General features: G+C 39.1%; 1 protein-coding gene across 1 annotated transcript in view; it reads left to right on the top strand.

Moving 5' to 3' along the window:
• IPO5 (importin 5) overlaps positions 1-22818 on the top strand; it is a 43750-nt gene extending 20932 nt beyond the window's left edge. The window contains exons 11-26 of the mRNA XM_032402726.1: positions 3215-3339; positions 3431-3520; positions 3625-3798; positions 6078-6296; positions 7374-7457; positions 8814-8946; positions 9034-9155; positions 11839-11935; positions 13080-13252; positions 14234-14345; positions 14432-14487; positions 15508-15630; positions 16504-16723; positions 17518-17746; positions 19285-19426; positions 20275-22818. Of these exons, the coding sequence (XP_032258617.1) occupies positions 3215-3339; positions 3431-3520; positions 3625-3798; positions 6078-6296; positions 7374-7457; positions 8814-8946; positions 9034-9155; positions 11839-11935; positions 13080-13252; positions 14234-14345; positions 14432-14487; positions 15508-15630; positions 16504-16723; positions 17518-17746; positions 19285-19426; positions 20275-20361 (2186 nt within the window). The 3' untranslated portion in view covers positions 20362-22818. The remainder of the gene's footprint in view (positions 1-3214; positions 3340-3430; positions 3521-3624; positions 3799-6077; positions 6297-7373; positions 7458-8813; positions 8947-9033; positions 9156-11838; positions 11936-13079; positions 13253-14233; positions 14346-14431; positions 14488-15507; positions 15631-16503; positions 16724-17517; positions 17747-19284; positions 19427-20274) is intronic.
• The last annotated feature ends 1500 nt before the right edge of the window (positions 22819-24318 follow it).

Here is a 24318-nt window from a genome sequence, read left to right as displayed (position 1 = left end):
TGCCTTTTTTTTTTTAAGATGTTATTTTTAAGTAATCTCTACACCCAGTGTGGAGTGCCAGCTCGCAATCTCAAGATCAAGAGTCACATGCTCCACCAACTGAGTGGCGCCCCTTATTTTTGTCTTTTTAATTACAGAGTTAAGGTGCTTAACTTTTTTTAAAAATTCAAATACAGAAATGTAAAAACTAAAAGTCCTTTAACTTAAGATTTAGAGATGGCCACCGTTAATAGGTCTCTGAGACTTTTCTCTGACCTCCTTTGTGCATACATGCAGTTTTTAAAAAAAAAAGTGAACATACCATATGGACACACCATACTTACTTTAAGCTTTTACCCCAGGATGTATCGTATCACCATATAATAGCTCCCCCTCATTTTTTTTTAACAACCACGGAGCCTTCTACAATACCCCATTAAATGTTAATAGTTTTTGTTAACTACAAATAATGCTAAGGCATACACTCTCCTACAGAAATCCTGGCCTACTTGTATAGATATTTATATCTATAGGGTACATTACATACAAGAGACACACTTGAGGGTCAGACCATTGATTCAGCATCTTTAAGTAGTAAAACGGAGTTGTAACAAAATACCAGCTTCAAATGAAGTGAACCGTTGAGAACTAGAGGCCTTATGCAATATACCTAATTCTTTCTTACCCTATATAAGATTCTTCTCTTGAAGAGGCATGGCCCAAAACCATTATCCCTTTTTAATGATGTGATTGTATATCTGGGTCTTGAATAATTGTCTTCCCCTTTTTTTCCCTCCTAAATTTCTTGACTTTTTTTTTTTCCCCTCAAAGGGATGGAGACAGCATCAAAGATTGCTTAAGTTATAAGAGCTGCTAGAACGTATTTAGCTTGTCCATTTTTAAAATGAAGAAAGTAGCCCAGAGACCATAAAAGATTGCACGAGGTCACCCAGCTGCTGCTGTTTCACCCTTGGCTCACGCTATTCTTCAAATCAGTGTGGATGTGATTATGATTTGTAGTTCAAGAATTTGGCTTTTAAATTTCTGCTACAGCTTACTAGCTGGATGCCTAAGGCTTTATATATATGGCAATGAACTCTTAATAAGATTTGTTACTGTTAACTATATGGCTTTGAGGGCGCCTGGGTGGCTCAGTTGGTTAAGCGACTGCCTTCGGCTCAGGTCATGATCCTGGAGTCCCGGGATCGAGTCCCGCATCGGGCTCCCTGCTCAGCGGGGGGTCTGCTTCTCCCTCTGACCCTCTTCCCGCTCGTGCTCTCTGTCTCTCATTCTCTCTCTCTCAAATAAATGGATAAAATCTTTAAAAAAAAAAAAAAAAAAACTATATGGCTTTGAGCAAGCCTTTTGCACCTTAATTTCCTCGTCTGTAAAAGAGGAAAAAATGATGCAAAGATGTATTTCATGTGTGCAAAAAGTGCTTCAGCAACAGCAAACACTATGTATCTCCTAGTAACTTAACATGCGCCCCACTTTATTTTTAAAGATAGTTTTACTGGTTTTGCTTTAAATAATAAAAAGCAAATTTTAAAGGAGAAAAACCATTTCCAAATCCCCATACCAAAGCATCACATTCTGCTGAACATACTTTCAGGAACTCTGCCTGTTGGAGTTATGTAGGCATATCTTTTTTTTATTCCCTGAGCCAAATATGAACATCTTTAGTATTTATTGCATCTTTTCTTTAAATTAGTAAATTCAGTGTGCAGAGATGAGCATCTTATTTACCAGTTTCCTAGGATGATTATTCCTCAGTTGAAAATTTTTGGCTTACTGGTCTATTGAGTAATTGAAACACATTAAAAGTAAATATTTTAGTAAGGTTTTAATAATTAACAGCAAAATTAGGAATTTTTCAGAAATTCTTTCAAGTAGATTTAGTCACAACAGAGTTCATCTTTATGTGGGTTTTGGACTCCCCAAAGTGAACAATTAAGTTCAGCCTTTCCTACAACTTAACCCTTATGCCAGCAGTTCTCAAACATTCTGTTCTCAAGACCCCTTTACACTCTTAAAACTACTGAAGACCCCAGAGTGCTTTTGTTTATGTGGGTTATATTAATGTTTATACCATTAGAAATGAAAACAAACATTTAAAATATGCACTTAAAGATAACAGTAATAAACCCATTACACATTAACAAAAATAACATTTTTCATGAAGAATGACTCCTCCAAAACAAAAACATGTTAGTGAGAAGAATGTCTTAGGCATTTTTTTAGATATCTTAGCTGAGTTCCTATTTCTGCTTCTTCATTCAGTCTCATGGGATTTTACACGTGTTGTAATCCTTGGAGTACTCCACTGGAGCCTCAGAATGAGAGTGAAAGAATATTATCAGGCGAATAATTTTGATTCAGAGAATCCCAGGGTTTTTGGGCCCCACTTTGAGAACTATTGCTTTACACAGATACTAGCTTTCTATATTTATATATCTCTTGTTTTGTGCCACAAGTTAGGTGAAACAGCTTAGAGGGAACAATAATGTAGTAAATATAAATATTTAGAAATGAGAGGGAATTATATGTTAGAATATGATGGGAAGGTTCAGTAAAATAAATATTGCTTAGCTAATATTCTGTTAGTCTAAAATCACATAGCCTTTAGTAATAGAATACAAATAAAGTTCAACTATCGTCATTTACCATATTGTTAAATAAAAATTCTTTAAAAGCATCTGTCCTCCATGGCTTTTTTTTTTTTTCTCTTTAAAGAAATGTGACTGGGGCACCTGGCTGGCTCAGCCAGTAGAGCATGCAACTCTTGATCTTGGGGTTATGAGTTCAAGCCCCATGTTGGGTGTGGAGATTGCTTTAAATAAATAAAATAATAAAATGTGACTGTGGATGGAGATCAGTGAATCTTTATTCAGTAAATAGCAGTGTGTGACACAAAATCCAGATATTTGTTGCTTACGGTAAATCTTAGGGGGAAAGCCTTATTTTCAGTAGTTGGTATAAATACTAATAAGCTCTTTGCTTCCATATTGCCTTTGAACTACTTTTAGAATAGAAATGCTCATGTGATGTAACCGTCGTCACTTTAATGAAATAGTCCCAGTCAGGCACTCTTTCTGTTCATTTTTCTAATTAGTGTATAAAAATATTTTGATAGTCTTTTCCAAATAAAAAAAACTTTGTTTTATGCTTCTGACTACCAGAGTGCATGTTTGTACTGGTTAATTGCTCTTCTTTCATGTGTAATTATTTTCTGTAGCTGACTGGAAATACCGGCATGCAGGATTAATGGCCTTATCTGCCATTGGTGAAGGATGCCACCAGCAAATGGAAGGAATTTTAAATGAGATAGTAAATTTTGTTTTGCTTTTTCTTCAGGATCCTGTAAGTACCAGTAAATATCTGACTCATAGTTGTTACCATAGTTTCACATGGGAACCCATTGCCTTTACTTATACAAAGTAACCTATTCCAGCATCCAAGAGTCAGGTATGCAGCCTGTAATGCCGTGGGACAGATGGCTACAGATTTTGCACCTGGTTTCCAAAAGAAATTTCATGAGAAGGTAAGTAACAAGGCCCCAAACACTCAAGAAGAGCGGTGGCATTTTGTGTGTATACTTTGAAATGTGGCATTTCAAAATGTGTGCTTATCTGTTTCATTTCACAGGTGATTGCAGCACTGCTGCAGACAATGGAAGACCAAGGCAATCAGCGAGTGCAGGCCCACGCCGCTGCCGCTCTTATTAACTTCACTGAGGACTGTCCCAAATCACTACTTATCCCATATTTAGACAATCTGGTGAAACATCTGCATTCCATCATGGTACTTAAGCTTCAAGAGGTAAGTTTCTAGGTCTTCCAGCTCCTTATCTAGAGATTAACGTAGGTTAATTTGTTGGGTAAGACCTAGAGAAAGAGAAACTTTTCGGCATGGCCATAAAGAATAGAAAGTTAGGTTCAGCTATTTGAAGTAATTCAGTCTTGATGAGAGAATAGGCCAATACTGGAGTTGGGGAAGATGATAGAGCCTAAAGGTTAGGTAAAATCAGTATTTGAAGTGCCTTGAAATCAAGGCAATTATTTTGAATTCTGATTTATGTAAATTGGAAGAACCATTTTGTTCTTAACTGCTGCAAGAAATCATGATAATGTGATTGCAGGAAATTAGCATGGTAGCATTGTGAGGCGTAAACAAAAAGGGAGAAGATTTAAGTCAAGACTCAGAAGATTATTGCTCAGAGAGCTTAGGTGGAAATTGGGGAAGAGGATTCTAAAAGTCATTTCTCCTTTCTGCTGGTTTGAATTTAAAAAGAAGTAGTAAAAAATGTTGACTATTCTTCTCACCTGGATGACCGAAGTAAAGAGATGAGAAAAAATACCTTTTTTGCTTTAAATATGTTGAATTTCAAACAAGGCCTGGCTATCCAAATAGAAGAAAGTTTATAGTTATAGCTTAAATAAGAGGTGCAGCCTAAAAACTATTGGCTGAACGATGTTTAGTACAGCAGTGTGTGAGAAAGAGGTTGCAGGTGAGAAAGGTGAAGATTTAGGCTTAGTTTGTTGTCAGATACAATGAAAATGCTGTAAAAATGACAGGAATAAAAAGGACAAATAAAAGCCTTTTTTTAGCTATTATATTTAACAGTCATAAAGTTACTGTCAAGTTGCTGTAAAAGTAAAGCCTAATATTAGAAACTCGGTTCTTTTTCTTTTCTTTTTTTTTTTTTTAAGATTTATTTGAGATGGGGGAGGGGCAGAAGGAGAGAGAAAATCTCAAGCAGACTCTCCACTGAGTGCGGAGCCCAGCGCTGGGCTCCATCCCAGGACCCTGAGATCGTGACCTGAGCCAAAACCAGGAGTCAGACACTCAATCAACTGAGCCACCCAGGCACCCCTAGAATCTCAATTCTTGTACATTAATTCATTGTGAACCAGTGACAGTTTGCCTAGCCCTGTTCTAAAGGAGAACAGGGTGGAAGACAGATACAGTGTCTCAGAAGGCAAAGAAAGGGGTTTGAAACAGGATGGGTGTTCAGTGTCAGATGACAGCAGACTAAGAACATGAAAAAGGAACTTGAGTTAATCTGAAGACAAAAGAAGTAGACCCAAGTGGAAGGCAGATGAGTTGGTTATTCAGGAATAGATGGATCAAACGTGACTTTACAAGTAGGTTTGGGTCGAGGGTTGAAGTGTAAAGAAAGTTTCTGTTGCATCCCCTAACCCCAGATGGGCAACATGTCAGATTTTTAAAGACTAAAAGAAGGAATTGCTAAGATGGGATGGGAAAGAGGATAAGGTATGTGGTCAAGAGCTGTACAAAGAGAGGGTAGCCAAGGAAGAACGGCATTCCTCTGAGATCAGAGGTAGGCTCAAGACCTGAAATGTGGAGCAGATGCAGAAGGTAGTAGGGTACCCTCTGAGAGGGGCGGAGGAAGTGGTAGTCCAAGTTGAAGAGCTCTGTGGAGAGTGGCTGGAGTTGATGAGCGGAATGAAAAAAATTTGGAGTACTCACTGGGCCAGGTATTCATATGAAGCCACAGGGATTATAAAATAGTATTACCAGGTGACAGCGTGAGCCCAGCTGCGAATACCCACTGCTTGTTACCAGCCAGGTCAGAGAACACCACAGGTCTTCGGTGTAGGAGCAATGTGAGCTCATCAGTCTCACCAGACAGTGGGACCATTTGTGAGAGGACTCTGGCACCGGTGGTGCTACTGGGGGGACCTTCCGGGGAGAGGCAGGTTAGAAGACAGAGGGAATTCTCCCCACACGGGCCAGCACAGCACCAAGTGTACAGTAAGGAGTGGGAGGACTAACACACACAGGCACTAAGCTGGGGATACAAAAATTGGAAGAGGAATCAGATTCGTGCTTGAGCACGAGCTGCTCGGAGATGAAGCAGACATGAGAAAGGAGCGCTGCGTCACCAGGGGAGCGAGGAGACCCTCAGTAGTTCCACAGGGGTCCTTTCATCTGCTCTGGAACCTGCGCTCTGCACTCTGGCTGCTGGACGGTGGTCTCAGCTTGCTGTTGCAGGGAAGCGTTTGGAGAACGCACAGGGGGTGTTTCTTCCAGTTTCTCATTTCCACGACTTAATTTGTGTGTCTTCCTTCTCCTAGTTGATTCAGAAAGGCACCAAGTTAGTGTTGGAACAAGTTGTGACATCTATCGCATCAGTTGCAGATACTGCAGAGGAAAAATTTGTCCCCTACTATGATTTATTTATGCCATCACTAAAGCACATTGTCGAGAATGCAGTTCAAAAGGAACTCAGACTTCTCAGAGGAAAAACTATTGAGTGCATCAGCCTCATTGGTCTGGCCGTTGGGAAGGAAAAAGTAAGTGATTTTTCGAAGGTTGAATTTACTGTAAGTAATTTGGCTGTGGAGGCATTGAGGGTACTAGAGGGCTTTTTCTTCGGATAAACGGTTTTCTGGATGCTTGATTTTTTCCCATCATCTTACTCTCCTTTCACTGCTACTTTGTATATAAATTCATTTTATCAGTGTTAATATTAAGGCTTTTTCTTAATTATGGTCTTGAAACTTCCTCCTTTTCCTACCCCATGTACAATCTATCTCCTGGGAGGCATGTGGAGTTCAAGATCCATACCATATGTTTAGTTTCATCCATTTCAACACGTACATTCCACTTGCTTTCTTGTTAATCCAAAAGCCTCAGGTGTTCCAAGAGAGAAATCCTACATGCATGTAGCTCTTCAGAAAATAATTAGCAAGGACCATTCGCCAATGTATTTTTCTTCCCCCGCCAGCATCTCAGAGTTGTCAAAGCTGATCCAAAGAAGTTCCTCTGTCACTGACCCCTCAGGTTCCAATTCTCAGAACTATCAATGTTAGAACCTCTGGTGGGTTTCTCCGAAACGAGCATCAGTATTAACTTACCCTGTAAATTGCTTTCTGTGGGATATTGAGAACCTAACCAATAATTTATGTCCCATATTCTCTGTATCTGGCCTTCAAACTGTCTTTGAAACACTGCCTGTTTACACAGTGGAGATTGCCAGAACTACAGAGTTAAATGAAAATCATATGGTTCTAGGGAGCAATCCAAAATTTTATTTCTGGATTCGGATTATCTTTTTACTGCTGGAAATGCATAAACCATAGACCAAAACTTGATGTCATTAGAAATACCTCTATTCCACAGTTCACCCTGACCTTTACTGGAGAATATATTTTTCTAGAAAGAGCACTAAGTCTGTGCAATATATAGATGAAAATTTGTCAGTGTAACTTTTGTCTGAGGGGTTATGACCCATGTGGGAAATGTAATAGATTTTCTTTTGGAAAGTTTTGTTACTATACAAGAAACAAAATTGGGTAGCAATAAGCACCTCTCTGATCTGGTAGCCACAAGTACCACTAGCGTTGATTTTCCCAAATATTTTCTTCTAGTTCATGCAAGATGCATCAGATGTGATGCAGCTCTTATTGAAGACCCAGACAGACTTCAGCGATATGGAAGATGATGATCCTCAGGTAAAGCAGCTTGCACACATTCACCTTGATCCATTTGGGAGTTGTGGCTAGTGCAGGGTTAATGTACTCAAAAAAGAAACAGTAATAGGCTTCTTAAGATAACCCCTGGTGTCAGAGACCGTCTTCACTGGTTTTCCTTCACTTGTCCTCCCACCTTTTTCTCAGTCTGCCCCCTCTGCCCTGACTCTCAATTTATTTTTGGTGCTCTTAGGGTTCTGTCCTGGACCCTCTTATCTCCTGAGCAGTGTCATCTACACCGTGGCTTCAGTTTCCCTCTGTATGCTGTGACTTCCAGATCTTTCTCTGAATTAAAGGTTCATTTATCCAACAACTTACTAGACATCTCCATTTGGATGTCTCCCAGCCTTCTCAGTGCCACATGACTTCCTTCCCCTGTCAAAGAAATACAGAAACCTAACAATCTTAGAACATGCTCTGCTTTTCTCTTTCTGCCTGCGAACAAACATTCGTTTCACTTAGAACCTGCCCCCCATTCGCCTCATTCCTGCTCATATTTCACGTCTGGTCTAAGTCTCGAAAGTGAGTCCTTATGGCACCGTGTTGTAAATTGTGTGTGTCGTAATTCTAGTCGTAGTCACTGTGCCTGACGTGTAACAGGCACTCTAACTGTTGAGTCACATTTTGACTTCATGGAGCCACGCTGTAATTGTTTCCCGTAAACTTAAAATTGGTTTGGTTTTGTTTTGTTTTAGAGTAGGAGTGGGTCATTTGCGTCAATATATGCGACATAGATATGTTGGGGAGTAGTAAAAAACCACTTTCTGGGTTACCGGGATGATGAATTACAAACTAGATTTTCTGTAGGAATTTGCAGGTGACTAAGTACGTGACCACAGTGGTAGAAGAGGTGTCTTTAGCATACCCAGCCGCTTAGAAAATTAAAACCGCTACGAGAAAGGGATGTTTTGTTTCTTGGGTGTTAATAAATGTTTAATGAATGGAATGCAAGGCAGTAGGGATACGGTCAGATGAAATAGGTTCCTACCTTCAAAAAATTAGTGCCTAGGAGTTGCTGTGGTTAACTGGGTTTTATTTATGTGGTCTAGATGCTATTAGAGAAAAACTATGTATTGCTTTTTGAAAGTAAGAAACAATAAGACATAGTCCTGGTCTTTCTCTTTTGTCTCACTTGCTGTCTGTATCAGAAGGTAAAGGTTCACAATGATTTTGTTGTTGTTTCTGAATGTTTTAAGTATATGACCTTAGAAACTGTACTTACTTCTTAAAGAGGGTGAATGTAAAATAAAACATTGTTTTTATGAAATAGGGAAATGGCTTTCTTTGTGATCTCTTTTTATCCATTGTCTTAAAATCAATTTTAATTTTCCCCCCCAGATCTCTTACATGATCTCAGCATGGGCCAGAATGTGCAAAATTCTTGGAAAAGAATTTCAGCAGTACCTTCCAGTGGTTATGGGGCCTTTAATGAAGACTGCTTCGATTAAGCCTGAAGTAGCCCTTTTAGATAGTAGGTATCTTCATAAAGATATAGCAGTTGTAAGGTTCTTCTCTGTAATTATTTTTAACATAAATTTGTTTTCTTTCCTGTTAATAGCCCAAGACATGGAGAATATGAGTGATGATGATGGTTGGGAGTTTGTGAACCTTGGGGATCAGCAAAGTTTTGGTATTAAAACTGCAGGACTGGAGGAAAAGTCTACTGCTTGTCAGATGCTGGTGAGTGTGTACAATGTTTACCAGACGTCAGTTGACAACCTCCCATAACACATACGTACACATTCCAGAGGAGTTCTTTTCATAGATGCTAAAGAAATTATTTTAAAGAGCAGGAATATATTCTTTAAAATGTAGAAACCTTCTGACCCAATATTTCTACTTCTGGATAAAGAAATCATGTAGGTGGAGCATCTGGGTAGCTCAGTCAGCTAAACAGCCTACTCTTGATTTTGGCTCAGGTCATGATCTCAGGGCCCTGGGATCAAGCCCCACATAGGGCTCCTCCGTGCTCAGCAGGGAGTCTGCTTGAGGATTCTCTCCCTCTGCCCCTCTCCTTGTTCGCCCTCTCTCTCTTTCTAAAATAAATCTTTTTAAAAAAGGGAATCATGTAGGTAAGCTTCATTATCAGTGCTGTTTCTAACAAGAACAAAAAACAAGCAGCTTGAATGCCTATTAGTAGGAAGATAATAGTAATGTACCCTAGACTGTTACACAGCTGATACAGAGCTACGTGGGGGCAAGGACTTTTGTCTGTTTTGTGCTTAGTGTATAGTAGATAAGATGACCAAGAAATATTTTTTTGAATGAATGAACAGAAATGTGCTCATGATACTGAAAATAAAACTGTATGGTTTCACTTGTTAAAAAAAATATATATAAACATGGTAGGGACATCAAAATGTTTGCAATGATTATCTCTTACAGTATTATGGGGTCTTGCGTGTAAGTTCTCTTTGAGTTGTTTTTTTCCCCTTTATGAGCATATTGTTATAGACAGGGACAATATATTTTTTAAAGGAATTTAAAAATTACGGCTTTGGGTTACAAATTTAGCAGTTAAGTAAGCCTAAGTAAAAGTTAATTGCTTACATTTTATTTTGTATTAATAAAGCACTGTTGTGTTCTCGAATTCATTTAAACTTTATTTCTTAAACTTACGCTTATCAGTACTTGCTATATTTTATAAATATTTGTCTATAATTTATAAACATTTTGGATTTTTGTGGTATCTCAACTAGAGAGCAATTATAAATGTCACATCTCTAAACAAAACTATCAAATCTTTTAATGTAGTGGAAGAAAGTAAAGAAACAATTATTTTTAAAACCGCGTTGTTTGGAGCACCTGGGTGGCTTGGTCATTTGGGCATCCAACTCTTGGTTTCAGCTCAGGTCATGGTCTGGGGGTCGTGAGATTGAGCTGCATCAGACTCTGCACTGAGCATGGAGCCTGCAACCCCTGTTCACAGGGGCTCTCTCTCTCAAAATAAATAAGTAAACAGCACTGTTTTTTGTTTCACTGCCAAAATTATTTCTTTTTTAAGATTTATTTGAGGGGCACCTGGGTGGCTCAGTCGTTAAGCGTCTGCCTTCGGCTCAAGTCATGGTCCCAGGGTTCTGGGATCGAGCCCCGCATCGGGCTCCCTGCTCAGCGGGAAGCCTGCTTCTCCCTCTCCTACTCCCGCTGCTTGTGTTCCCTCTCTTGCTGTGTCTCTCTCTCAAATAAATAAAATCTTTAAAAAAAAAAAGATTTATTTATTTGAGGGGGAGAGAGAATACTCAAGCAGACTCCCCACTGAGCACGGAGCCCGAAGTGGGGCTAGATCCCAAGATTCTGAGATCATGACCTGAGCTGAAACCAAGAGCTGGAAGCTCAACTGAATGAGTCACCCAGTCACCCCTGAAATGATTAAAAAAAAAAAAAAATACAAGATAACATTTGCAGTTTTACAGAGTAAGTGATACGCTACAATTACATATTTAGATTTTTTTTTTTTTTTTTGAAAGCGAGAGGATGAGCGTGGAGGGAGAGGCTCCTTGCTCAGAGCATAGCCTGACACAAGGATCGATCTCATGACCCTGAGATCACGACAGGAGCCAAAATCAAGAGTTGGACACTTAACCAACTGAGCCACCCAGGAGCCCCTATATCTTTTTTTTGTTTTTTTAATATTTTATTTATTTGAGAGAGAGAGAGTGTGCACAAGCAGGGGGAGGGGCAGCGGGAGAGGGAGAAGCAGACTCCCCACCAAGCAGGTTGCCCAATGTGGGGCTCGATTCTAGGCCCCTGAGATCATGACCTAAGCTGAAAGCAGCTGCTTAACCAACTGAGCCACCCAGGTGCCCCTTATCTTTTTAAATTATTTTCCTTAATTGATACATTTTGTTTAAGGTTTCTCAGAGTGCCAAAACTTGCAAAATTCTCCCATGCATAAGAACTAAAATGTTTCGTGTGTGAGCCTTTGAACAACAGTGTATACTGCAGTCACGCCATGGCCCTTTCCCATTTTACAGTTCTTTTTACATTTATATTTGTGTTTCCCAAACACCTTTCACAGTACTGCATGCAGCTTTTTTTTTCCTTAAGATTTTATTTATTTGAGAGACAGAGTGTGTGCAAGCAGGGGGAGGGGCAGAGGGACTCTCCAGGAGACTCCGTGCTGAACACAGAGCCCAACACAGGGCCTGATCTCACAACCCTGAGATCATGACCTGAGTAGAAATCATGGGTGGGATGCTTAATGAACTGAGCCACCCACGTACCCCCCTGCATGCAGCTTTAAATGTATTTCTAGTCAGGATGCAGCATTATGTGGTCTTTATGATTCTGCTATTTGTTAATAAATATTAATATCTTAAAACTAACGTGGATCTTGATGTCTTTTCCAATATTTTGTTTTCAGGTTTGCTATGCTAAAGAGTTGAAGGAAGGCTTTGTGGAATATACCGAGCAAGTTGTCAAACTGATGGTCCCTCTACTGAAATTTTACTTCCACGATGATATCCTGCAACTTTTGAACGCAAGACGTTTCTAGAATTAGTTAAATTATAGCTTGTTCAAGTATTAGACTTTGTGTTAACTGAAGCCTACGTCACCGTTACTGTTTGCACGAAGCTTCATTTTTTGCATGTGCTTTAGTTTCATGGTTTTTGCTTGTGCCAAAAACATGAAAAAGAAAATGTTACCGAACTACTAGTTGACAGCTTTTTCTGTGAACCTCTGAAGGATTTTAAGGATTGATATTTTATTAGCGTATGTTTGCAGTTATATATAATTGCTATTTTTCTCAAGTATTTTTTGGTGATGTTAAGAAACTAAGATCTTTCTTAATAGGTTAGAGACCCACTGATAATTTTCTGTGGTTCTACATTGGGGAGAAATATTTCTTAATAAATCTACATGTTAAAGGTTTTCTTCTCAACGTGATAATAGCAATTAATATATACAGAAACATTTTTATGCCTTTACACACACACACGCACGCAATTTCATAGATGGATTTTGAAAAAAGGACAGCCCAACAGTGTTGGGAGTCCAGACCCAAACCGAGATCTGCCTGACTCCACAGCCCGTTTGTTGTAGTTCTTCATGCAGTATTCTGTAGTGGCATCCTTAACAAAAGACAGCTTTTGCCCAACAGAAACTTACCATGATGCCAGAGGACGAGCTAGTCTCAGGACCTTATTTTACAAATGATATTAGATAGGGAGGGGCAACTTGATCTTTAGTGAAAACCGAAAAGGCTCTGACAGGAGGAGAGCCTCATTAGTTTTCCCAGGAGAATCATAGCTTTGGTTGCATTTATTAGAAACCTATACTGCCTAAAGTTTTGAGATAGGAACATCTTGAGATATGCTCTAAGGATCCCAGATCCTTTCACATTTCAGACTCATTGGTGCTGTATTATAGGTGACAGAAAAGACAGGAGATAAGTCACATGGGTAGGGAGATGTCTGTTTTTGTACCCATATTCTACTTACCACAAGCTCCTGTGTAGCAATCTCGGATAAACAGTCGTTCCTGGTGCTCAGTGAGCACTTTAATGTTCACATAAGCAAAGAAAGTGATAGAATGATCTTTTGAGGATAGGGAGTACACTAAGTGTATCTAAGAATAGTGATTATGTTTCCTTAACAATAAAACGTGTTCGAGTGGCAGCAGCAGAATCCATGCCTCTTCTCCTGGAATGTGCGAGAGTTCGTGGTCCTGAGTATCTCACACAGATGTGGCATTTTATGTGTGATGCTCTAATCAAGGCCATTGGCACAGAACCAGATTCAGATGTCCTCTCAGAAATAATGCATTCTTTTGCGAAGGTAAATATTTTTCTCTTAAAAATATGTATAAGGTTATGTGTTCATTTATTAGTCTTGCTAAATAAATTGAATCTTTTTGTGCTATAACAGATGATTTTCTTATTTACTGGAATTGTTTAATTCTTTTTTAGTTTAATGTTTTGGTATTGTCATTCTTTTTGTTTTGTGTTCGTTTTTTTCCAGAGTCGCTGCTCTTATAGTCCAGTCTTGATTAGTTTCCACCATCATTTCCCTAATAATCCAGCTGCAGAATCTTGGCTCATTTCCAGCCCACACCTAGTTTGTCCTATTCTCTCCTATATCCCTCTGCTCTTCACATTGCCTATGTCTTCTTTGTGCTGAGCTAGCCTTTCTTGGTCTGTTCCAGAAGTCTTTGTCCTTACTCTCCCTCTCAGTTCACTCTCCTTTTCTCAGGCGTGAATTTGCTTGTTACTTGTCACTCCTCTTCCCATATTCTTGTTCAGCTCCGTGGCGTGCCCCTAGTTCGTTTTAAAAGTTCTTCATCACCTTTGTTTGTCCCTATTTACACCCCTGCAGTTTGAATTTTCTTCTATTTTTCCAAAGAATGCCTGCTGCTGGGCCTTTGCACATATCATCTCCCCCAGCTGCAGTGCCCTCCCAGCACACGCTTGCCCTTTCTCCAGCTGGGTTCGTGTAGAAGTCTGTGTGTGGTGATTGAACTCCCTAGAGGCTGGGTGCTCTGCTCCATCTTTGAGACCTCAGCACCTAGCAGTAATGCCTGGCATTTAAGATAGGCTCAGGATCTGTTTCATATAAAAATATTGCTTAAATTTTTTTCTTTGAAGTACTATCATTGTAACACACACCAAGCATTATCTACTCATTCAATCATTAGTCTTCCAGGGTACCGGCTTAGTGAATTTTTCTCATGCTTCCATGTGATTCTTAATGGAATTTAACTTTTGGACTCTAAAACCCTTAAATCCCATGGCTTGCTTTCTTTCCTCAATTTCATTGCAGTGCATTGAAGTTATGGGAGATGGATGCCTTAATAATGAACATTTTGAAGAATTGGGAGGAATATTGAAAGCTAAACTCGAAGAACATTTTAAAAATCAAGAATTGCGGCAAGGTAAGTTTTCCACGCTTTTCTTTCTGAAAGTAATCCTTGACCATTTTGGCGACATTTAAAAAGACATTTATTTGGGTGTGTTTTAGTTAAAAGACAAGATGAAGACTATGATGAGCAGGTGGAAGAGTCACTACAAGATGAGGTAAATTATTCCCTTCAGAACTTAATTTATATGATCATTTGCATTTGGAAGATTTTTAAATGCTTAAGTTTCTAATTCATCTGACTTGTCATTCTGATGGTAATGATCAGTAATTTTTAGCAGAAGAATCTGACATGTGTTGCATTTACAAATTTAGAGAATAAGTAATTGAAATTAGCTGATTGTGGTTTGGATGCTGTGTGTGAGTTCTTGTTGCAGAATCTCACGTATAACAGCGCTTGTCAGTTCACCTAGTATTTCATTTACATACTGCTCTGAACAACTTTTTATTTGGTGGTGCTTTCAGCATTTTAAAGATAAGTGAACTCAAATTCAGATGTTGAATGACTGTCTAATGCCACACACTATTGACAGTCTGGGGCTTAAGGCCAGATCTTTTTGTAACATCAGCTGTTTTTCTCCCGGACCACAGAATATAATACAGATTTCCTTATAAATAATACACATAGAGTGGCTGATGTAAGTCTTCTTTACCTTGTTACTCAGTTCTCTCCTCATCGAATCACTTGATGCCATCAATTCTATTTCTGCTGTGTGTTCAGGGTCCAAAGTGTGGCATGTAGCCATCCTGGTGGACCCAGGTCAGCCCATTTCTGTGCGGGTTGCTCACATGCTGACAGGCGCGAATTATGAGTAACTGACCCCACGTCTCCGCCAGTCTGCTCCAAGATTAGAAACATTCTTGCAGAAAACAAAAAATAGTACTCAAGTAAAAACACTTCTGTCTCAGAATCTTTTGAAACTTTCAAGAAAACTCTTTGGAATAAGTACAATACTTGCCCATACCTTTATCTGTCTATAGGCAGGTAGGAGATGCCACCCCCAATCATCGAGGTAACCGCAGTCTCCAGATGTTTGCTATGCCCTTAAGAAAATGATGAGAAATTTAATTTTCTATATTTCTTAAGATTTTTTTAAGTAAATGTAACTGTTCGTCATAGTGGAGATACTTTTTAATACATAAGGGTGTTGTGTGTGTTTTTTTGTTTTTGTTTTTAGGATGATAATGATGTTTATATTCTGACCAAAGTGTCAGACATTTTACACTCAATATTCAGTAGCTACAAGGAAAAGGTGTTACCATGGTTTGAACAGCTGCTTCCATTAATTGTCAACCTAATTGTAAGTGTTGCCTCTCTTTGACAGTTATTTTAGATAGTTGCCTGGAATGTTTTCAGTGCAGCACTTGAAAACACACTTTCAGGTTAAAATGGATCTTAGAAATCATAAAGACCTTCCAGAGTACATCTTTAATTTTATCAAGTTTATTGCATTGCCCTTGATATTTTCTCATTTAAGGTTTGCTAATTAGGTTTTCCATAGTTCAATTAAATTACAATGCGTTCCAGAGACCTACAAATGACTTTTCATTATTTGAGGTTACGTGTGCCCTGCTAAATTAACAAAATGATTACTTTTTTTGGTGGACCCTAGAGGATTCAGTTAAAATCCTTGTTACGTACAACCAGCAATCATACATTGTGGATGATGGCCTTACGTATTCAGTTTTTAAAATATGCATGAAAAGCAATCAATAGAAGTTTGTCTTGCTTTGGCTTTTAATTTTGCATTGTATTTAGTAGCACAGCACATTTTTTAAAACGTTTAGGCCCATGTGACTTAGCCTGTTGAGTGGATATATAAAGCTAAAACCTGTTCACAGCTTTTCTTGTTGTTTCTTAAAGACAGCATTATTATCTTTTTTTGAAGCAAATGTACATATGTTGCTGCTGCAGCTGGTTCTTCCTGGTATATGGTAATGTCAGATTGTGGGATTCTATAGAAAATCATGCAAAGTCTTTTAAACTTGTAGTTTATTAAATCTCTGTTGTAAGTTGAAGATTGTTATTCATAAGAAGTAATTATTACTGTGTTGTTTTTCATTGCTTGTTTCAGGAATATCCATGTAAGCTGATAGTCTATAGTGAAATTTTTTTTTTTTACATTCTTTATGTACTCCAGTATTCAAAGCTTAAAAGATTCTCTCTTTTATAGTGTCCACATAGACCATGGCCAGACAGACAATGGGGATTGTGCATCTTTGATGATGTCATAGAACACTGTAGTCCAGCCTCATTTAAATATGCAGAATATTTCTTAAGGCCAATGCTCCAATATGTATGTGACAACAGCCCAGAAGTCAGGCAAGCAGCTGCATATGGCTTGGGAGTCATGGCACAGTATGGTGGAGATAACTATCGTCCTTTTTGTACAGGTACTTCCGTTTGTTTGGTTCCAGGCATTCCTTTTATCGCTTCCTTGTTATCTTTTCCACACCCCCAAACCCCCAAACATTATATAGCTATTTTTGCTGTCACCTTCCCTTTCTTAAACATCTCACCTATAGCGCATACGTGGTGACCTCTTTATTCTCCTAGAAATGGGAATGAAGTCTGAATGGAATCTGAGCCTCCCCACCCCGTCCTCCAGAGTACAGTTCTTGTGGGTTTGGGAGTTACACCCTGGCTCTAGCAAAGGACCTTTTTTTTTTTTTAAGATTCTTTTGAGAGAGAGCACACACGAGCGGGGAGGGGGGGCAGAGGGAGAGGGAGAAGCAGGCTCCCCACTGAGCGCAGAGCCCAATGAGGGGGCTCGATCCCAGGACCCTGAGATCATGATCTGAGCCGAAGGCAGACACTTAACTGACTGAGCCACCCAGGCGCCCCTAGCATAGAACTTTTCAGACATACTGGGGTCCCTGTAGGGTTAGCACAGGAATGTAGCTGGGGGCTTTTAAAAGCTGAAATACCCTGAGGTGGTCAGGGGTATAAATCTGGAGACTCCTGACCTTGACATCATGGGGTTCTCGGTAGAGTGAGTGCTGGTACTCCTGGCCACGTTGGGGCAGCCTGCCTTTCTTACTTCTGGTTTTGCAGCCAAGAAGACAAAACATGCCTTAGACCTTACTAATTCTTCACTGTAATCGATAACTGGGCCAAAGATAGAAAAAGGAATATTGCCATGAAAATGTGAGGTTTTAACTGACCTTCTTGCAATTGCCTATTTTAGAAGCACTTCCACTGCTGGTAAGAGTTATTCAGTCAGCCGATTCTAAGACCAAAGAAAATGTCAATGCTACAGAGAACTGCATCTCAGCAGTAGGGAAAATTATGAAGTTCAAGCCCGACTGTGTGAACGTTGAAGAAGTCCTGCCACACTGGTTGTCTTGGCTTCCACTACATGAAGATAAAGAAGAAGCTGTTCAGACCTTCAATTATCTGTGTGACTTGATTGAAAGGTAAGAAAAAAAGGACAAATAGACCTTATTTCTTCCTCTTTCTGTAAAACAGTGTTTCCTGTGCACTGCCCTCAAATACAGTATAGGTTTCTAATAATGTTGTCTTTATAAATCATGCTAAACCATATCACAGTTAATGCTGCCTTACAGTTAGATCTAATTTTGACTTATTCTTTATGGAATTAGATTCAACAGTTGAGGGATTGTAGAACATAATGTTTTAAGAAGGTTCCCTTTTAATATTGTCACCCACCCCATTTATCTGTTTTTTGTTTATTTGGCTTTAGATTTTTTTTTTTTTTTCAAAGATATTTATTTGACAGAGAGAGCACAAGCAGAGGGAGAAGCAGGCTCCCCGCTGAGCAAGGAGCCCAATGCGGGGCTTGATCCCAGCACCCTGGGATCATGACCTGAGCTGGAAGCAGATGCCACCCAGGCGCCCCACTTTAGATTTTTTTTTTTTTTAATTTCAGCTTTACTGACGTGTAATTGACCTGTATCACTTACTAGTAGAATGAGATTGAAGAATGTTGGTAGTGCCATTATTTGACCCTCTAGAATTTTGGTGTTTTTCTTTGGATTCAGGAATCAGTGGTATAAGGAAAGTATTCCAGACAGGTAATCAAGATCTGGCCCTGGGCCCTGGCATTATTAATGCTATTTTGTGTCCATGAGTGTATCTTAAGAATTGCAACAACTGGGAGGCTATAGAAGCTATCAGATCCCAAGGCGTGTTCTTTGGTGTCTGTTTTTCTAAATCCAAGTTCTCCTAAATATTAATCAGATCTAGGCTCTGTCGCTCTTAATTACTGCTTTTATTCATGAATAACTCTAAGGGCTACAACCACTCCTTTCCTGGAATTTGTAGAAATAGGCCAGTGGGCATATTCCTTCATGCCCGTTTAAGTTCAGGTTCACACAAATGTTGTGGTTGAGTGTTCCCACAGAGAACTATCATTTAGGGATGTGGTGGCCATCCTGGAGACTATACACTCCTTATCTGCTCCTGCCTCTGAAGCCACCACTTCTCCATCATGCTATTTGATCATCTCCCTTGGAAATGAGTATTCCGAAAGTCTCTTAATGAAAGACTAGAATTCTAGTTAAATTCACTGTTACGTTTCTTTCCATGAAACTTGCCTAAAGTTTATTTCCCAGCTTACTCTTGAAATGCTCCTAAATCCTTTTGAACTTCAAATTTATTTGGAAACCATTTTGCCATATATAAATTCTTAGTAATAGCTCTTTTTTTCTTTAAATAAGTCATAAATTATAAAGCACTTAGAACATTCTTTCCTTGGCCCTTAAACCTGAGAGATGAGCCAAGTATTTTTCCTCATTTACATGGGGAGACCCTGAAGAGCTAATAAATACAATTAGCTTGTTTTCCTTCCACTGAATTTTATTTTAGTGAATGCATAATTATAACAAAATTCTGTAACAATTCTATGTTGGAGGAAGGATGTAGGAAAGTATGAGTGCTTGAGTGATTTCTCCTTATAATTTTCATTTATAATGGCTTTCTTCTTTTTGGTCAGTAATCACCCCATCGTTCTTGGCCCAAACAATACCAATCTGCCCAAAATATTCAGTATAATTGCAGAAGGAGAAATGCATGAGGCAATTAAACATGAAGATCCTTGTGCCAAACGTCTGGCTAATGTAGTTCGTCAAGTACAGGTAAGCTGTTCTGCTTAAATTGGGGCAGGGGAAATAAAATAGTTTTTTGGGAGGTGTTTTGGTTTTGTTTTTTGGGGTTTTTTTTTCTTTTTTTCTACATTAGAAGAAAGGAAGCCACACTTTTTTTTTTTTTTTTTTTTAAGATTTTTATTTATTTATTTGTCAGAGAGAGAACCCAAGCAGGGGGAGCGGCAGAGGGAGAAGCAGGCTCCCCACTGAGCAGGGAGCCCGATGCAGGACTCGATCCGAGGACCCCAGGATCATGACCTGAGCTGAAGGCAGACGCTTAACAAACTGAGCCACCCAGGCGCCCCATAGAAAAAAGAAATAGATACCCAATTTCATTTTTATATTCTCTCGTCTCCAAGGCTCAAATTACTTAACATATAATCTGTCCATATGGTCTTTTTTTTTTTTAGCGCTAAAACATCTGTCCTAAACTTGACACATTTTGAACCTTCCAGTTGGTGCATAGCATATACTCGTGTAGGTTTTTTTTTTTTTCATTGTCTGAAGAAAAATAAAGATGAGATTTTAATAGTAAATAAGCTGTCAGCTGCCGAAGTTTTTTAAGTGACTTATGCTCCCTGAATTCTTAACATGTTGTTTCCTTGACTGTGTCCTCTACCTGGTACAGTTTTATCAAGTCAGACTGAATGAAGAAAACTTAGTGTAAATGAAATGAACTTTAAAGATATGAACAGATTTCTTGCTTTTATAATGATACTCGTGAAACTACCTGAAAAGAAAGAATTGGGCGTTCTCATAGTCTACGGAAGGATGAGTAGCACAGTGCGTCTAAGTGACCGCTGCACTGAATCTAAATGCCTCAAACTGTTTCTTCCTAGACTTCTGGAGGACTGTGGGCCGAGTGCGTGGCACAGCTGAGTCCCGAGCAGCAGGCGGCCATACAGGAGCTCCTGAACGCTGCTTGAAGGGCCTTGACCTCTCCACCAGAAAGCTAACTCCAAATAAACGTTTACCCTTTTGTTTAGGTTTCTCTGTTTTGTTTTTGAGCACAAGAAAACGGTAGAGTTGTGTCGTGTAGGCCGTTCTCCTGCAAAGCCACAGCGGCGAGAAGAGAAGCACTGGGTTTCAGAGTGGTGTTTGAAAGGATTCCCTCGCACCACAGAAGAGGTTCCCCGTAAGCCCTGCGCTAGCACTGAAGAGTATTTTTCTATTGGTATAAGCCACCCACATGAAAGTGAAAGGGAAGTGAAATTAAGTTTTCTCATTAGACATAAGGAAATTTAAGACAAAACAGCTTTAAGATCAGTTATTCAGCGTAGATGTGTGTTAAAACAATTTGCTATACACCTAGTGTTAATTTTATTAATTGGAGTGTGAGTCTTTTTGTAGGGTAGAAAGAAACCTTCTACCCAACAAACTAGTAGATCTAAAATTTGAAAAAAGAAAAAAAAAAGCTGAAGACAAAAACAAGCATGAAGATGTCATATTTGATGTCACTTTCGGTTTTTTCCCAGAAGGCTTATGCAGTGACTCAATCTGGAAAGCTGCTCAGCTTCCAGCCCTTGAATGTGAAGTGTCGTTGGCATGTCCGGCAGTAGTCTCTCATTCACTCCTCAATAAACAACATTGAAATACAAAAGAAGTTCGTGTAAAAATTCAGTACCGTCTGGCTTTGATTCATTTAATGTTTTTAATATAAGAATAAGCTAGTATTTTTTTAGCGTTAGTAATTGTGGCTTTGAATGTTTTCTTTTTCCCCTAATATTTTCCTTGTGCAGTTGGAACATTAAAAGCATCTAGTTTTTACCATCTTCCACTTTAATTTAAGCTAAGTTATATACCTAGTCCTTCACAACTGGTATCCTTTTAAGGTTTGCAAATTTCAACCAATAGTTTTTTAAAATTAGGATTGTTCTGGTAGATAAAAAAAGATTTGGCTTAGAATTTTCACTGCAAATTGTAATTGACACGGAGCCACACACAACTTTCAAACTTTTAATTTTATGATAAATATTCTGCCTAAAATTATTTACTGGTAAATTCAGTAAAATGTGTGAATTTTTTTCCTTTGTGTGTTAACCTCATACCAGTAAATGACTTGCTGTTGTTTCTTTACATAATTTTTCTAAGGGATCTTAATAGATTTCTGTTGAAGCTTCAGTGTTAACATTTTTATAGTTTGTACTAAATTTAACCGTGATAAAAAAATGAATTTTATGCATAGATCAGAATTTAAAATTAAAGATTTTTTCTTTAAGTGATTTGCTTTACTTTATTAAAATTAAATCTGAAATGGAATAGAAAGAATGAATTATCTTAAGATGGTTCAATTGGTAGCAGATACCCTGCAAATATATTTTCCGCTTTCAGCACAACATCGTTAGCCCAGCAGCTTCAGTCTCTGGCAGAACAGCACTGAATGACTTCACCAGCACAAGGCAGTTGCTTTCAGTGGGTACCGACGTGGGGACTGTTCTGTAATGTGAGGGGGGCAGTGTTTGGAGCTCCTTTATAGCCTGTGTTCCTGTTGGAGTAAAACGTGTCAAGACAACTCCTTTGTGCTTTCTTACGTAGAATAGAGTTTGAAAAGCCAGTTTGTGTACTGATGCCAACTGCAGATTTCGCTTTTGTTTTTAATTTAAATTATTACTTACACTTGAAAGAAAACATGTTAAAAATGTGGCACACTTGCCTAAGTTGAGATGGACGTGTGGTCGGAGGATGGCTGCATGTTTTTGGAAAATCTAGTGTCTGCGGAGCTTTGTTCTAAGCACTTTCAGGTACGACTCTTCGTAGCTTCTGGTTTAAACATTAATGGACAAGTGAAGAGTCGGTAAGATCCCTGAAGGAAGTAAAGGGGTGCAAATCCATCCTCTGGATAGACGTAGAGAAAGAGACATGTCATTGAAATTGAATCAAATTCATCGGGGAATGTTGGTATTAAAGGCTGTTAATGTGACGTGATCCTGAAGTCCAGGACTCATAGCTCATTGTAATATGGTCCTGAACTAACAATTCTTTGGATTATCTGGGGAAACATTTTTAATACCTCATTTTGTCTACACAAGATGAAAATTCATGTTTTTTCCTTTTGTACCAAATTTAGTTGCCTAGTGTGTGTCAGCCAGTGATGATGTATTTATGAATCCAAGCTATTTCTGGGAGGAAATAATGTGTGTGGCTCTTACATTTTCTGGGTATTTTGTAACAAAGGATTAAGTTACGTGCACAAGTGTTAGAAATTTGTAGCAGAACTCATTTGGAGTATTTTTTTAATGCTGTAAATTTAAAGAAAAGTAAATTGTCTTAAAGCTAATTTGACACTTCTGTAATGGGAAGGCAACTTTATCATGACTCTGGAGTTGTAGTTTGACTAACAGAACCATCACTAAATACATAAGCAAATAAACATTCTTGATGCACCTGGTCTCATAATAAATAAGGGGGGTGCATATTTATAGTGGTGTGAGCATTATAGTTTTATGATCTAATCTTGAATGCCTATTTGGAATTTTAAGCAGTTTGAGAGACTAAGGGGCTAGCTAAATGTTTTAGTATGGCTTCATTCTGCCTATGAATGTCGTATCAATTTTTTGGCTCTCATCTTGTTCCATAGAAATCACTTTGCCACCTCGTATCCCTCTTTGCCTCAAAGGAGTGATGGCCAAAATCTGCGCCATCTTTCATTTCCTTCACTGCAAACGTTATGAGTACCACTGTTGAAGAAGAGAGTGAATTACCTGCAAGGAGTAGGCTCAGCTTTTTATTTCCAACACTTGAACTTCTGAAGCACAGGGGCAGGGGTAACTCTAAGACCATCCTGGACTAGACTGCCCCCCCACACACATTTTTTTTACTTCTACAGCTCTATAATCCTGACAGCCATTGACAATATTTGACCTTGTACTACATATTCTATTTATTTGAATAGAACACTGTGAAGATAAATTATAGCTCAATTGTTAACTTTATAAAAAATGAATCTAGAAGCAGTGCAATATGTATGGTTTTTATGCATAACACACAGAAAAATTTTTTAAAGATTTCATTAGTGCCAGTGAGAGGACAAGCAAGCAGAGGGAGAGGGGGGAGGAGACTCCCCGCTCTCCCTCTGACCCTCCACCCGCTCATGCTCTCACGCACGCTCCCTCAAATAAATTTTTTAAAAATCTTAAAAAATATATTTCAAGTTTATTATTATAGGGTCAGAAAAGATACTTTAAGAAAAGCAACATAATTTTTAGTGTTCTTGAATTGGGTCTCAAAAGAAAAAAGGTTACCACTATAAATGATCAATAAGCCATAACCAGAAGTTCACATTGTGGCTGGTGTTTAAAGAAGAAAGTAAGTAAAGGAGTACCTGGGTGGCTCAGATGGTTAAGTGTCTGCCTTCGGCTCAGGTCATGATCCCAGGGTCCTGGGATCGAGTCCCACATCAGGCTCCCTGCTTGTCGGGGAGCCCGCTTCTCCCTCTCCTGCTGCTGCTCCCCCTGCTTGTACTCTCTGTGTCAAATAAAATCTTTTTAAAAATGAATAGAATATAAAATAGGAACACTAATGTGGAGACATTACAATGGATTGAATTTATAACCGTTTCTTTGAAGAGCAGTGACTCTCCTGAATAGCAGTAGGAAGGATTCTGAGGCTCAATGAAGATTGCTTTGGAGATACCAAGGGGCCTTTTCTGATTTGCAATGGAGATCACCCCTTGCTCGCCTTCTGAGATGGAAGCCTCCAGGTCTGTCACCAGAGACTGAGTGTGAGGCCCCGCACCGGCCTTCAGGGATTCCACTCATCCCAAAACAGCTTGCTTTCCCAGTGCAGAGGCCAGTTCCCAGAAGTCATTCCCGGAGGCCTGCGAGGCTGGGGGCCGGCCAGTGGGGCCTGGTTCCACCCTGCCACATGACTCCAGTCCACAGCCC

The sequence above is a fragment of the Phoca vitulina genome, unplaced genomic scaffold (assembly GCF_004348235.1).
Source record: "Phoca vitulina isolate PV1807 unplaced genomic scaffold, GSC_HSeal_1.0 scaffold5, whole genome shotgun sequence".
Lineage (NCBI taxonomy): Eukaryota > Metazoa > Chordata > Mammalia > Carnivora > Phocidae > Phoca > Phoca vitulina.
This window is presented reverse-complemented; position numbering and strand designations above follow the sequence as displayed.